The sequence below is a fragment of the Carassius gibelio genome, chromosome A24 (genome assembly GCF_023724105.1).
Source record: "Carassius gibelio isolate Cgi1373 ecotype wild population from Czech Republic chromosome A24, carGib1.2-hapl.c, whole genome shotgun sequence".
Classification (NCBI taxonomy): domain Eukaryota; kingdom Metazoa; phylum Chordata; class Actinopteri; order Cypriniformes; family Cyprinidae; genus Carassius; species Carassius gibelio.
In genome coordinates, this window is record NC_068394.1 from 2,824,317 (window position 1) to 2,841,080 (window position 16,764).

Here is a 16,764-nt window from a genome sequence, read left to right on the forward strand (position 1 = left end):
TTTAAGTGCCTTGTTTTAAAGTACATCAGAATAACACAAGACAGATTTGATAAGTTTGCAGTGCAAAAATTTGGGAAAACATCTGCTCACCAAGACTGCATTTATTTGGTCAAAAATACAGTAAAAACTGTAATATAATTTAATAGAACTGTTTTCTATATACATTTTAAAACAATTTATTTCTGTGATGCACAGCTGTATTTTCAGCATCATAACTTTCTGAATAATAAAACAAAAATAAAATAACTTTTAATGACCCCAAACTTTTTCTTACTGACGTTTCATATTACCCAAAAAAAAAAAAATAATAAGGAAAATATCTTCCAGAATGGATGCAAGTGCAATGTGCATTAATAAAAATATGAGGACTCAAGAAGAAAAACACATTAAGGTTGTTAATCACTTTAATCATATTGATTATTCATCATGTTGATTGATCGGGATGATTGGCAGTGGTCAGAGAGTTGGTGATTGCATATCTGTAATTCAAGTACATCAAATAAAACGTAATACACAAGAAACAGGTGATCGAACTGACATTGTATACAAGAGCAGGCACAGTAAATCGAACAAGAAGAATTAGACGCAGACAGATCTACCATTCCAAATCATCTTAAGAGGGCAGTGTGCATCAATGTGTGTGAAAGATGGAGAGACAAGCTCAACTTGTCCAGAAAACATAACCAATATTGGAGAATAACACAAAATCAGACTGGCGTTTGCTTGTTTGGATATGCGTCGTCATGTTACAGCTTGAAGCATGCTCTAAAATATCTATTCAGTGTTACTTTGTGACCCTCGGACCAGAGTGTCATTAATACCTCCTAAAATAAAACCAAACACGGGCTCTTTTTCATATTCAAAGCTAACAACAAAATGGACATAAAAATATGAATACCTTCAAAATGGAAAAAAGTGATGAATTCAGAACATTAAAAAAAAACTCTGTATAAAATATAAATTATTAAATAATTTGATAATTATAAACAAAAGCATTTATAAAACTATAAATATGCACGACTTTGAAAAAACAAAAACAAAGACTTATTTGGGCTAAAAGGTTTCATTCTGGGCTGGGGACGGACCCAGTGACCCAGCACCGGTCGAGACATCTTGTTTTCGCTTGGCAAGTTATCGAAAATATAAGCTGTGTCATATTGTCTTTCTCCTAAAGGTCGCATATCCGCTTCCACCATACATCACAAGCTGATGATATCAGCACACCCGAAATATCACAAACTGTCCCTCACACCAGACACCGGACCGCTGCCTGCTCGAACCGTTGCCATCTCTCAACCTCACTTCATTCTGTCCTTTCCGTAATTTCTGTTGACTTGCTAATTAGCAGATGCTTTTCATCTACAATATCTGTGACAAGGCAGTCTACTTTTAACAAGGGTAATTGGCTGCAAGCATCTATATTTTATCTTCTATCCCTTTTTTTTTTTTTTTGTGACAGGGCAGATAATACCAGCATATGTTGGTTAGGTATGTTTTGAAGCATGGCTGCTGGTTTAAGATGGTCCTTAGCTGGTCCTGACCAAGAGCTAATTGCTTAGGACCAGCACATGACCAGCTTAAACCAGCTCAAACCAGCTAAAGACCACCTTAAACCAGCAGCAAATTCTTCAAAACATACCTAACCATTATATGCTGGTATTATCTGCCCTGTCACAAAAAAAAAAAAAAAAAAAACTGAATCTGATTAAATTAAATTCGCCTGTCATGTAGCATTTAGCTAAAGCATGCCCTTGTGTTCAATGCTAAGAGATTAGCTGCAGTGCTAAAGATGCTACTTGAGTGAGGATTATAGCTAAAGGTTTATCTTTAGTCTGGTGTCTTGAGAACTAAAAAAGCTTTTATGATAAATATGCTGTGTAAAACAACAGATAATCACAACGTGATGCTAAGGGTTGGCTTTAAACTGGTGTACTAATAAGCAAAAAACAACTTCTATTATAGACATATTGAGTAAAACTGAACATTTATAACACCAGATTACCATAAATTAGTGATTTTATTTCTTTAGCCATTTAACTCATCTGTAATTTTCATATTAACATAAAGCTAAATGCTAAAGGATTAGCTTTAGCCTGGTGTTCTGAGAACCGAAAACTAATTCTTTGATAAATGTTGTATAATAATAAACATTTCAGGACACCAAATTAACACGATCAGAGCCGGACATTTTAATTCTAATTAATTTTAATTCTGCTACCTGGGATGTTTCCCATTAGCCTAATGCTAATTGCTAAAGGTTTAGCTTCAGAGTTTTATGATAAACAAATTGTGTAAAACCTAAGATTTAAGGACACTAAATTGATTGGAGTTAATAATTTCAATTCTGTATCCAGTATTATAGAATAACAGATACAAATTTTATTAAACTGTGATGATTTGCATTAGCCTGAAGCTAACTGCTAAAGGTTTAACTGAGATACTGAGATACTAAAACAACTTCTATGATAAACAAATTATGTAAAACTGCACATTTTCGGACACCAAATTAGTATGATTACAGTTAGCAATTTTAATTATATAGCTTATTTTACAGAATGAGAGATTTAGTCTTAAGCTAAGGGCTAAAGACTATTGGCAAGGGACGAGCCCTGTGTCCTTAGTGTCCTAACTTCCAGTTTTAACAGGAAATACTTCAACAGTTCGAGCAGCCAGAGGTCTGGTGTGGAACTGAGCATTCACATTTTTCACCTGAGATTAGAGACACGAGGCCTCTACAAAAACACAGTTTTCCACACTGCATCCGTTCATAAGGAAGACACTGAGACTGATACGAGTCTCCACTTTGCCTTGCTACAATCTCCATCGAGCAGATCTCTGGATTATCATTCATATTATTGCCAACGAGAGCAGGTGAACTCAAAGTGAGAATGAAACGCTATCAGCCCCGATGGATGTTGGGAAAAGATGTCATAGGATTCTAGCATCAACACAGTTGTTATTATGGCTACAGAGGAAACTGTTGTGGTACACAAACAAGCATTAGCTGAACACTTCAGGTCTACAATAAAAGACGGGATAGACGACTCCTTCAGCAAACAGTCCAGAGTTACAGTCCAGGCGGCGTTTCGATTGAAGAAATGAAAGCGAACGAGAATGTAACACAAGGCAGTATGCAGCAGAAAAGCTTTAGGTGGCATTGAGATTTTTTTTTTTTAATCTTAAACTAATAAAACAGTTCAGTGTGTAACTCGCAGTCAGAATTTACTCACTTTTTTCCCATTTCAAAATAAAATATAGCTCTTTTAAATATATTTTTCTTAAATATCCGTTGCATATCATGTTTTTTTATTCATTTATCTGTATTAATATCTTTTTTAAATATTATTTTAGCCCTCCCCACTTCAACTAAGGGCTAGCAGAAAATACAGTCATGCAGTTCTCATGCTGGTAAACAAAGTTACAAAAATGCATTTTTTTTCTCTCCAAGTATTATATATTTTTTCACATAGTTTGACATCCATTTTCTCACAGTTCAGTCTATGAGGAAACAATCTCCAAAAGAGAGTGATAATATATTTTCTTTCCTCCTTTTTTGCTCTTTTTTGAATAAGTCAGCGGCTGTTCGTAGCGTGGTGTTTAGAGATGTTTTTGCAACTACTTATAAAATATAAATTTGTTCTTTTTTTTGTACATTTATTCTTCTTGATTCATTTGGTGTGACATCCTGCGTTCCCTCTGATTAGTTAAGAAGAAACCATGCTGTCAAGCCAATAGGAGAGAATACAAGACAGGGACATAGGGAAAAAAAATCTGAAAAGGCAGTTTTAGATACAGATGATTTTTAGAAAGGGAGATTTAAGAATGTCACTGCATTTCCCTGTCCTTTATAAAGAAAACAAGCTTCTACTTGTTATTGGTCCAAGCACTAGCATGTGCATGTATATATAATCAATGGCAGCATCAGCTCTACTAAATAAATAAAATAAACTTCTATATTCAGGAACGAGAGAGACCATCCCTGGGGAAAGTCCTCAATATAAGGATATTTTAGGGAATTACAAACAGCACCCCTGGCAGAACAGCCAATCCGTTCATATTTAAAGGGACGAAAAGTTCAGATCTGACAGGGAACGTCTTAAGTTATTTTGTGCCATTTTGGCTTTCAGACATTATTTGGTCACAGTTGGGCTTTGGTCTGTCTGGACTGTTTTCAGTGTTGCCTCCCCCGAACGCTCGGGGGAAAAAAACTGGAAGACTGTTTAGGAATAGCATCTGTTACCAAAAGCAGAGTGCTGCGTTTCACTTTTCAGTATTCATTCACAAAGAAAAGCTACTCTACTAATAAGACTCGAGACAGGGAGTGGGAACTACCACACGGCAATGCACAAACAACATATTTTGCTGCTAATATGCTGAGACAGGGAAGAAAATAAGAAAAATTTTGCATGACTAAGCCATTTTTAGTCATACTGTGCAAACTGTAAAGTCTGTCGGAGAGTTCTCCTAGCCAAGAAATGCTACAGGGTCTTAGCAGAGATGCTACATAATTATTCTAAGTTGGTCCTTCATTCTTACATACAGATTAATATACAGAAACTCAAGGCCCAGGTGAGTGCGGCAGTCGAAGCGCCTGGTGTTTTGATCTTAAAACGTTGGAATGTTTTCCGTTCGTTCCTTCAGGAGTCTTTTTTCTCTTTCAGGTGAGACAGTGCAATGTTCAGTTTTGTTGCTGTAAGTCAGTCAGTCTGTAGAAAGAGGAGTGGTCCGGAATTTCGATGAGGTTGCTTTGGTTTCCTTAGTTTTTTGTTTTGTTTCCAGTCACACCCTCTTGCCACTCCGAAATTCCTCACATGTCCCGTGTGGATGGTACAGCCCCATCGGCAAAATTTTCAGGATTGAGCGACTAACCGTGTCTCCTTAATAGAATTGCCAAATGCTAGAAACTTAACACTGTGGACAAAAACAGAGATAATGGTTTTGTTAGAAATTAACATTAATTAAGCAATGCGTTTAAAAGAAAAATCACAGACACATTTAAAAGGAATAGTGCTCCTAAAACGTACAAAAAATTTACCAACCCGTAGGCCATCTAAGATGTAGATAAGTTTGTTTATTCATCATAACTTGTCCACCAATGGATCCTCAGCAGTGAATGGGTGCCGTCAGAATGACAGTCCAAACAGCTTTATAAGAAACAAATCCAACAAGATGTTTTAACTTTAGACAGTTGCTTCCAACTAAAATATGAGTACTTTATACATAATATTGCTTATTCCGGTGAAAAAGTAATCTCATCTGAATCAGGTGAGAGATATGCACAGATCAAGTAATGTTTAAAAGCCAAAACAGTCCTAAAAAAATGTGGGTGGATTTTAAATTTCAGAGGACAACACGGGATGGATGTTTTTGCTTGTGGATTATTGTGATGTTTTTATCAGCTGTTTGGACTCTCATTCTGACGGCACCCATTCACTGCAGGGGATCCATTGGTGAGCAAGTGATGTAATGCTACATTTCTCCAAATCTGTTCCTATTAAGAAACAAACTACATCTGCATCCTGACTGACCTGAGGGCGAGTATAAACACTTTTCATTCTTGGGTAAACTATTCCTTTAAGATGTAGAAATGCTTTTAAGAAAATCAGACGAATACAAAGCTACTGAAAAAAAAGAGAAAGAAAGAATCTGAGACGAACACAGTTAAAAGTCTTCTACACACACAGATCTCAAGATGAAGTTGCATGCACTGAACACCGGCTGTGCAATGTATCGTCTCAGGGGTGAAAAAGTCCAGTCCCGGAGAAAACACACTGATTACAGTTAATGAAAACACGGTGCATAACCTGAAATCCGAGGACACTGGAGATCACACTTGCATATTAATGCTAAATACGGCCAATTAACTTTCTAGATCTAGCAGGAATGGAATAGTCCACCCCAGATACATTCTCAATCAATTACAAATATAATAAGCTACCACATTATTATTGATAAAGGAAACTTATTGATTAAAACTGAGAACAGTAGAAAGCTGGGGAAGGTTTACCTGTGCATGGCTGGTAAAAGTTAAGCATGTACTGTAAGAATTCAGTTAACACATAACTCATTAAACTATAAAATATATGCGTAATCATTTATTGTCAGGTGGTGTCAATATATGAGTAAATGAAACAGCTGAACCATTAACAATATCTATGTTTTTGTACATTTTAGTAAGAAGCAATTAATCCGTCAAAAATTATTCTTTACATAATGCATTATGCTGTTACACATATACAGCATTGTGATGTTATAAGAACGAGTGCATTTTAATTACAGTTTACAGTTGGTAATGAGCAAACACAAATTAAAAATGCACACCCGCACACATACATCATACACAAACACTCATTTACATACAGTTAATGTCAACATAACACATACCAGCATACACAAAGAGAAAGGCAGAGATGAGTTTAATTGGCATTCATTATTTGTACAGATCATGTCGGTCAAGAAGTTTTGCATTAACAGATGAAGCTAGTTAAATCTAGCTAGCGGTGTACGAGTCTCTACAACAACACTGTAGCCTAAATTATCCTCATAGAGGGCTCTTGCTTTTTTAATTTAAGCATGTTTCAGTGAACTGACAGTGTTGTGTAGGGCACAGCTACGTGAAATACACAAGAAAAAAATAAAATCAGTTTTTTTTAAATCATTTTAAACATCTGAATACTATAAGAACAGCACAATTTTAACTTTAACATCGACTCAGTGGAGGAAAGAGAATACTTTTTATCTAGAGAATTAATCTTCTCAACTAACTAATCACTAGAGATCCATAACTAATGGAGACTAATCAGTTTTAGTGGAAGAAAGTCTCTGGTTTCACAGTGTATAACAAGACCCGGCTTCTGGCTACACGTTTGTTAAAATACAATCATTTTAACGGGACTTGATCCCACCGACCGCAGATGCATGTACAGTACAGTAATGTGAATATTGAAGTTTATTAAAATATATTTTATGTAGTTTGTGTGTAATTTGCATCGATTTTCTGGCACCAATTTTTTTTCTCTCTCTCTCTCTTTTTTTTTTTTTTACATAATTATCGGTTCTGAATATTCAAACTTTAAATATCAAGATTTACTGTACTCCTGATATAAACACTACCATTCAAAAGTTAGGGGTAAAATTTTTGAATGTTTTCGAGGTCTTTTATGCTCACTCAAGACTGCATTTATTTGATCAAAAATACAGTAAAAATAGCAAATATTATTGCAATTTAAAATAGCTATTTTCTATTGTAATATATTATAAGATATAATTTATTTATGTGATGCGCAGCTGAATTTTCAGCATCTTCAGTGTCACATGATCCTTCAGAAAGCATTCTAATATGCTATTTTGGAGCTCAAGATATTTTTTTATCATTATTAGCAATGTTGAAAATACATGTTTTTTGGAACCGTGATAGATTTTAAGGATTCTTTGACGAATAGAAAGTTCAAAAATACAGTATTTATTTGAAATAGAAAAATGTGGTAACATTATAAATGTCTTTACTGTTACTTTTGATCAATTTAATGCATCCTTGTTTAACAAAAGTATTAATTTATAAAAAAAAAAAACTTTTAAATGGCAGTGTATGTTTTATTAACTTTATATAATTTTAAAAAATCTAATTTAATTGTTTTTTTCTTAACTGGGTCATTCCAAACTTTCTTTATCGTAGAAACTGTACCAATCCTGAATTATAAAGTAGAATAACTTTTTGGAGGATTGCATGTTGCACAATGCCGGGAACATAGTTGAATCCAGGTTTGCATGATATAGGAGCCATGTTTAAAACAAAATGACTCCTTACTGATATATTTACTGTCTTATCAGTGGATTGTTCTCCATTGAGAAACTAAATCACATTTAACGATTAAGAACTACATAACATACAGTTCCCTATAAACTACAACTTTGCAATTATTGCAACATGTTATTTTCTTTCTTTCTTTCTTTCTTTTTTTGGCTAATTCAGGAAAGTATTTTCTCAGAAATACCTTCTCTACTTAGCATCACCTTTTTTTTTATGATTCTGGAAGCACTGGGTCACATCGACCTGAATACATATATATTTTTGTCTATTTCTGTTTATCCTAAAAGAAACACAGGGACACTTACGTACATATGATATATAAATGAAACTGTTGTGTAATGTTTTTGATAACAAAAACAATTATTCTTTGAAAAACATTCAAAATAAAAACCACAGCAGGACACTAACATTGACAAGACAAACAGAAAATGCTTTCAACCTTTTCATTACATTTAATACACATGTGCGTATGTTTGCGCATTAGGATGGAATATTGCACATTTTGCATATATATATTTAGATTTTTTTTTTCTGGAGCATCATCTTAAAATCTATCATGAACACATCACAAACACAGTGGCAAACAAAAGAAAATGATCCCATCAAATGTACTTCTCATGTACAGCTTTTAGATCGGAAGTCTTTGCTTAGAGGTGGTCGAAATTTGGCAACATGTTATTATTATAATGAGCAAAAGACAATCTGCAATGCTTAAAGAAACACAATGTGCAAAATAAAATGAAATGTTTAAATGTTCATGAAGTCTGCATTATCAAAGCTCAAACTATCCATTTATGGTTCACCCATCCAGTTTTGATTCAATAGGTTTGTAGTTAAACTAACATTTTTCAGTCCGATGATAAATACAAAGCACAGAGGTATGTGTGATAGACTTCATTTCTAGAGTAATGATTGCATATTTATGCATTACAAATTCTGGAGTTTTCTAAAGTCCTGAATAACATTTATTCACAGTATTATTAATCTTAGTTCAGAGTTTAAAGGGAAAGGAAGGGTTTTGAACACAAAATAAGGATAGTAAGCATATTTGAAATGAAAATATGCGTTTCCTGAAAGCATGGGGTGGAAAAAACAAAGCACTTCCTTCTGTTCATAAACATATATACAGTCGTTGACCTGGTTAACCAGTTGGGACCCTTGTCACTGACAAAGTGTATCTTATTACTATAAATGTGAGTATGAGGCTGTCCTGCCTTTCTGTCCTCCTTTCCTGAGTCGTTCTGTCACTCTTTCTGCCTTTCTGCTACAAAATTGAGGGAATGGGGGAGCGGCAGCGTCGCAGGGGTCCCGGGGCCTCGAAAGGGTCAAAGGGCGTGCTGGTGATGGGGGTCAAACGCAGGGAAGACCCCGCCATTCCTGATATGTTGTTCAGGCTGCGAGATTTCTCATAACCCGTGGCTGGCAGATCGTTTTAGCAAGTTTAATCGTTTGGGTTCATGTTAGTGACAGGTTAAATTAATTTCAAAATGCGTGTTTTTTTTTCGATTAAACAGCATGGACGATGGGTTGGGTGTTACATATTCGGTTAATATAGTGATGTGTCACACGGGAAATTAGTTATGGGTACAGGAATAAAACAAATAGAAACATGAAAAATGTAAAAGTAGGTATAAAGCCACACAAATGTGAAATTAAAGGCGAAGAGAACCGTGAAAGACAGACAGACACACAGGACAAGACAGGACAAAACAGGAAAATGAGAGTTATGAGATTCATCATAAAATCCACAGCATAAAAACACAGAGACAAAGACATAGTAAGACTAGACAACAAATCAGACGCAAGCTGAAGACTAAAGGAGATTGTCCAGGAAACCACGGCAGTTTGTAAAGCATCTCAACAGATTTATAAACACGAAAAACATTATAAGGATCGTTAGTGGAAATTTAAATGATTTTTTCCTTTGTTCCAAAACCTAGTGAACTGCTAAGCTCATCACTTGAAAAAAATAATTTTAAATTAAATTAAATTAAATTAAATTAAATTAAATTAAATTAAATTAAATTAAATTAAATTAAATTAAAACTCACAGTTTGAAATCATAAACAACAGAAGTCTAAATAAAAGGCGGCTCACTAGGTTTTTGGAAGAGACCGATGGTTGCTGTAATTATGGATTGGTTTTTATCCAAGTATTTCTGTACTATCAGATTTCACTCGATGATGCTGATTAATACTTTGCATTTGAGTTAGTGAACAGATTTGTACATATTGACTGCTGACTGGTTTCTCTGATAACCTGATGAACATCCTATTCTACTTCACTTGACTGTGAGGTCATAAAGCCTGCATTAGCAAAACATAATCATGACAAAAACTGGTTTATACCACATCTGCAGAACTCATGTTGTGTCAGAAATACCCTAATTACAAGAAATCACACATTTACATTTCCACACTTACTGCACCAAAATGCCTACATATATGGCTTTGCTGCTGATAGTAAAATATTTCAATATTACATTAATTCACCTCCATATTATCTTGCAAAATGTTAAACAACTCATAGCAATTTCTTAATTTATTTATCTTAGTTTATTTATATAACACCCCAAAAAATATTATGACCCAAATTTTGTCAGCTAAATTAAATTAGCCTAATAAAATATGCAAAACCGGATATATATCTATATGTAGCTTCCCAGAAACTCCAAATTATGGTAATTCTGATACAAATAACACACATAACATGTAAATAAAAAATGTGAAAAAAGAAAGAAAATCAGACTTATATGAGTGTTACTTTGAGCTTTTGTGAGTTTAGTAGTCAGGCTTATGTGACCAATCATTCAAGTGAAGTGACCTTCAACCCACATATCAGATTCATTTATCTCTCTATCTCTTCCCATTTCTCCCTATAAGCGTGTTTATTTAGGAGAGGAAGAGGTGTGGGAAAGATTTGCCACATGTTGGCCACAGAAAAAAAAAAAACTGAAAAAACAGAAAAGAAGGGGAAAAAAAGACTCGGAAAGTTGGACAACAGCACACACAAAGAGAAGGAGATACATTCAGACAGAAATTTGCTGAGTCAGGTCTGATATAATATGCAACACACACACACACACACACACACTTTGACTGCTCTATTTCTGTGCACACAATCACAAACACAACACATACACACACAAGAACTTTAAAGTCAATGATACACAACTCATTTCTGTGTAACGAAACAATGCAACGCAACAAATTACATTTTTTTTATAAATTAGTCAATGCTGAGAATGCATTTACACATGATTAGATGTAATTTTGCGAAAATAATTAAATTAATGTCAGTTTGCGTAAGAAATATTTCACAAACGATTAATTTCAACATTTTATGCAAGAATGCATTTACAAGTAATTTTCACAGAAATTCATCCTGCTCATGTTGCATGAATGCAAACACGTCTAGCTATTAATATTCTGTGGTAAGTTACACAACAATATGTTCCTAGCATTCACCCCAAGTTTCGAACTAGCTAGTTGTTAATAACACATCCAGTTTAGTGGCACAGACATGTTTCTGCCCTAAAAGAGTCCACTTGCATTATATATATATATATATATATATGTTAATGCATGTGTTATGGTTGATCTTTGCAGACATTAGTACATAATGTATGAAGCATATTTTAAAATATTGCATGTTTATAATGCACTCGCCAATCATTCACATCCATATCTGCATAATTGTAGAAAAAATGCTTCTGGTCTAAAAGTGGAATTTGTTTACAAGAATCTAATTACATTAAAAACAAAACAGCAGCTTCCCGTTCAGTAAAACCAACAACCTGTGCATGCATATTAATGTACTTCACTCTAACATCCTAACCAAACACTACAGGTGTACTTCTGTAGCACACAACCTGTACTTTATCTGCCGCTTTGGACAACAGAGCAACAAAAACAACCCGTGTGGATTCCTTTACCTCTCTGCCTGGTCAAGAGCGCGGTTCAGACAGCCACACGCCCTTTTTATTATGTTTGTCTAGTAAGAGCTTTTAAAACCATTCCCCAGGAGACAGAGAGCATTAGTGAGGGTGGAATAAGAGGAAGAGGGAATATATTTCAGGGGATTGATGGATCTTCGATGGAAGTAGGAGGGTGTGTGAGAGTATAGCGTCTCAAAACACTAAAACAATGGGACGTTTGGATGACAGTGTGGAAAAAAACTAACTGGCCAACCAATCAAACATGCATATATCTTTATATATATTTCAAAATAATATTCTTTAACAGATGCCAGTATTCTTAATATTTATAAAGATATTTAACATATATTAATAATTACTTTAGAGTTAAATTATTAAATAAACACCTTTTCACTCTCACATTATCCAAGTAAATGTGTAGTGAATGACATCTCATGTTGTCCTTAAGTGTGCATATCTACTAAAATATTGCTGTTAATACAATGCATATTTGTTCCTATATATTACACTAAATGATGCAATACGAAACACATAATAGAATTAATGCTTCAATTTCAACACTGTGTTAAATGCACAAAATGCAACCAGCTCACATGCTAAAATATGTGTTGTATAAATGCTACAGGGTCTTAGCAGAGATGCTACATAATTATTTTAAGTTGGTCCTTCATTATATATACATATATATATATATATATATATATATATATATATATATATATATATATATATATATATATATGTATATATATATTCAAAATAATATTATTATAATGTTCAAAATGTCCAGTAGGATGAGTGCTACAAGATTTGCATCCCTACTGTGAACCAGGAAAACCTCATAAAGAAGTGTTTTCTGTTTGAACACGTGAAGAGCAAGTTAAAACAGTAGATATACCTACCCAGAGTCAGGCATTAGAAACGCTGGCGCTGCACTGGCGGCCTGGAGGCGAGTGAAGGATGAGATGAGATAAGATGAGTGTTAGTCACACAGTGGAGAGAGTTCAAGAGAGTGAATGACATGAAAGAACAAAAAGGGGGTGTGCAAATATCAAAACCACATTTAGATGCCCTAATGTGACGGATAACTAGCTGTAATGTTAAGCATCAGCCTCAGTATTCGGATATCCCTGCTCAATGTTCTCGGAATGTTCTGTCAAGGTTCTCTCAAAGTTATGAACAAACGTTCTTCCAGTAAAGTCGATGGAACTTTCGTGCAAAGTCATCTGCTCTTTAATAATCTGCCCAAATCTTTAGCACAAAAACATTATTTCTACATTATTCATGTAGTTTTTAAATGCGAAAAAAAAAAACAAAAAAAAAAAAACATAACATACGTTACATTACCTCAGAAAAGACATTTAAAAACCATTGCTTGACAGTTGACTTTACTCTAGATAGGAATATTTAGCTAAATGCTAATTATATTTTTTACTTAGCCTGTTCTTTAACACTTAATGTATGTTTCAATAAATTTGTCAAAAACAGGCAACTTAAAATACAGCTTGTACACGATAAAAGTAATACAACGTAAGATACGTTTATCTCAGAAAAGCCATTCTGTGGATTGTTAGCTAGAAAAACGAGCTTTGTCCTAATAATATGCATTATCCATTCTTCAATATTTATTTTAGATTTTAATAAAATTGTTAAAAAGTTTACTTTTTTAAATAATTATACATGTCCCTGGAGCACAAAAGCAGTCTTAAGTCTCTGGGGTATATTTGTAGCAATAGCCAAAAATACATTGCATGGGTCAAAATGATCGATTTTTCTTTAGGAAATTTTTCTTTAGGAAATTTAGTAAAGATCATGTTCTGTGAAGATATTTAGTTCATTTCCTAATGCAAAAATATCAAAACCTAACTTTTGATTAGTAATATGCATTGCTAAGAATTCATTTGGACGACTTTAAAGCTAATATTTAGATTTTTTTTTTTTTTGCACCCTCAGATTCCAGATTTTTAAATAGTTGCATCTCGGCCAAATATTGTCCGATCCTAACTCCAACCTGAAGTATAACTGGAGCCCTAGTTTATGTCACATTACATTTAGTGATTTTGCAGATGCTTTTATCCCAAGCGATTTACAATTGAGGAATCCATAAAGCGATTCTTCTTAAAGAAGCAAACAGACACAGGAAGTGCTTGTAATGCCAGGTTTTAGGCATTGTTCATATATGTTGTTACAGAATGAGAAGTTATTCCAGCGTGGCCTGTTCCAGCAGTATGCCGGCACATCGACCGCTGGGCTGTTAGAGATAGAGAGGGCTCACATTACCCACAATTAAGCTTTATCGATCGGCTTTTGACCAGAAAACTGAACACCACATCTCACCGCTGGAATGTGCTGTAACAGGAGAACAGATCTACTGCGCTGATACTTGACTGTGTTATCAAACTAGTCCTTGAACTTAAACAGCACAACTTGTTAACCTTGAACAAGACGGCACTGTGCTCCAGAATAGAGACGCTGGTTTTTAGACACTAAATAGATGGCCTGAAATGCTGTATATCTCGAAAGGGGTTTCTAAATGATGAGTTGTGATATTTGCCAAGAGGAAATGCACAGTTGCAGTAGAAACAAACTCATGCAACATTAACAACTACACACACATACATACAAGGAGTGCGTGTGTGTGATATGAAATGAGTGATATAGTGAGAATGCCTCTGTCTTTGTAGTTTATGAATTATTTATTACTAGGCTTGTTAAATGCTATGTGAAATATAATTATTAACCGATTCTCATTCTGACATGAACGTGCACAATTGTCCTTCCAGTTACTTCGTGTCTCCAGAATAATTTTGTAATTAAAAAACGAACTGTGCCAATTGAATCGAATCAAACTGAGACTAAAATTCAAAGTTCATGATGCATTGCATCATTTAGAAAGGAACTGAATCAAACCATCAGAGCAAATATTTACACCTCTATTTGAAAAGCATAACCTGTTCACTATATATAGACTAAATATAGACCTTCATGCTGTTGTCTTGACAGAACTAGAACACACCTGTTTAGTTTTAAAAAATGTCCTGCTCTCAAGGCATCTCTCACACACACTCTCACTTTGACCTTGTACTGCTAAATTTGGTTAAAATTTGTGTGTATAAAATAGAAATATCAATCAAATGAGAGAGTATTGTACCTGACAACAGTTTTAAGGTGCTCTATTAATAATAAAATATAAATAAACCAATAAAAGGGTCATGTGTTATGTATACGTTTTTTTTTCTTGTTTCTTTTTTTTAGATAGAATATAAATGCATGGTGATCACTCCCTATCAAAGTTAAATAGCAATTTGCTAGATTTATTCAAATCAGTGTAAAAAAAAAAAAAAAAAAAGAATACTTTGAGTTAAAAAAAAGGTTACAATTAAATTGAAATGTTTTAAATAAAAAAATAAGGAATATGTAATTCATGATATTATATGCATAAATTATTTAAATCAATTTAAAAAAATAATTTTAAACAATAAAAATGTTGATTGTAACATTTTCTTGCTGGATTCATTACAATTAAAATATTTAAATAATACTGAAGTATACAAAATAAATAAACAGAAAATTAAGTCTTAATAAATATAATAATAATAATAATAATAATAATAATAAATACATTTAAAAACATTGAAAAATGCTTAAATATTGAATAATAAAGAAATAGTAAAAAAACTGTCTTAAACTAAAACAAACAAACCCTTTTTGATTTATCACAAAAGATTTAAGATTATTTGATTCTTTTATTTGATATAATCTCCTTATAATCAATACTTATTATTATTATTAAAATAACTGAAATGAGTATAGTTGCTTTTCGGTGAAATTACTGATGTCTTCTTGTGAGCGTGGGCCAGAAAAATGTGTACTGATGAAGCTCAACTAGTTGAACGCATGAAAATTGTCCTGTCTGAACACACACACAAGACCGTAAACACACAGGACAACCAAGAGGACACGGAGGAGGACAACAGGAGATAGAAAGAGAAAGAGAACTCACAATGGCTTACAGAGATCCTTCACAGAGACTTAAGAAGTCTGATACTGACTTTGACTCTGAGCAAATAGCCTCATGCAAACAGCATTAGAGCAGGGCAGGTCAGTGCGCACACACACACACACACACACACACACACACACACACACACACACACACACACACACACACACACACACACTCCTCCAAGAACAGTGAATAGCTTTTAGGGATTATATTGCACAGGAAGAGATAGCTTTAACACCCAGAGCAATATGCGTATGTGTGAGTGCGTGTGTGTGTGTGTGTGTTTGTGTGTGTCTGAAGGTTTTCACAGATGGCAAGTGAAAACAGAAGTATATTTAGATCTTAAATCGACTCCTGTTGGTACAGTGAGCATCACACACAGTGTACACTCGCTGCATCGTGCCCAATTAACAGTCTAATGTCCGTTCCACGAGGCACTACGGCTCTGTTCCAAACCCTAGTGCGCTGCCTCGCTGTCTACATAGGCTGCGAGCTTCTAAGGCAGCATCCTGGCTGAAATGGAACCTCATACTGTTAGTGACTGAGCTGAAATGCTCTCCATGGCCACTAACTTTGTTAATGGTTCCTCACACGGCACACAAATAGAAGATCGGCGGATGCTTGCAATTAAGACTGACATCAGCAGTTGCACAAATACTCAGCACATGAATAGATGAAATCATTTTCTGATCTTCTTGGAAGAAACATCACAATGCATTATGTGATTATATTTTTCATGAGGGTTACATATGGTCCCACCTTCTTATAAAAGCAGCATAATTAGGATGCTTGCTAATAGTCATTTTCTTTTTAATCATTTCTGTGCTTACTTAAGTATTTTATACCAAGAATAAGTGACTTTTAACAAACCAGCAACCCCAAATATTTAACTTCACTATTACTTTTTATGAATGATCAAATCAGTGCTGTTATTGTGAACTAAAACTATTCACTCTATTAAAATTAGTTTTCATTCATTAAAATAGAGCTTAATTGAAAACGATAAATATT

The 16,764-nt window shown here is 34.2% G+C and overlaps 1 protein-coding gene across 2 annotated transcripts in view; it reads right to left on the reverse strand.

The window, feature by feature from the left end:
* Positions 1 to 1,678: 1,678 nt before the first annotated feature.
* The window catches only part of LOC127945928 (potassium voltage-gated channel subfamily C member 1-like), a 52,323-nt gene continuing 37,237 nt past the window's right edge, over positions 1,679 to 16,764 (reverse strand). Inside the window, exon 5 of one of the 2 annotated variants that reach the window (XM_052542124.1) lies at positions 1,679 to 4,911. In XM_052542124.1, coding sequence (XP_052398084.1) covers positions 4,898 to 4,911 — 14 coding nt within the window. In that variant the 3' untranslated portion in view covers positions 1,679 to 4,897. Of the gene's footprint in view, positions 4,912 to 8,490; positions 9,230 to 16,764 lie in introns of those variants that run through there. The other variant, XM_052542126.1, reaches the window with a different exon arrangement.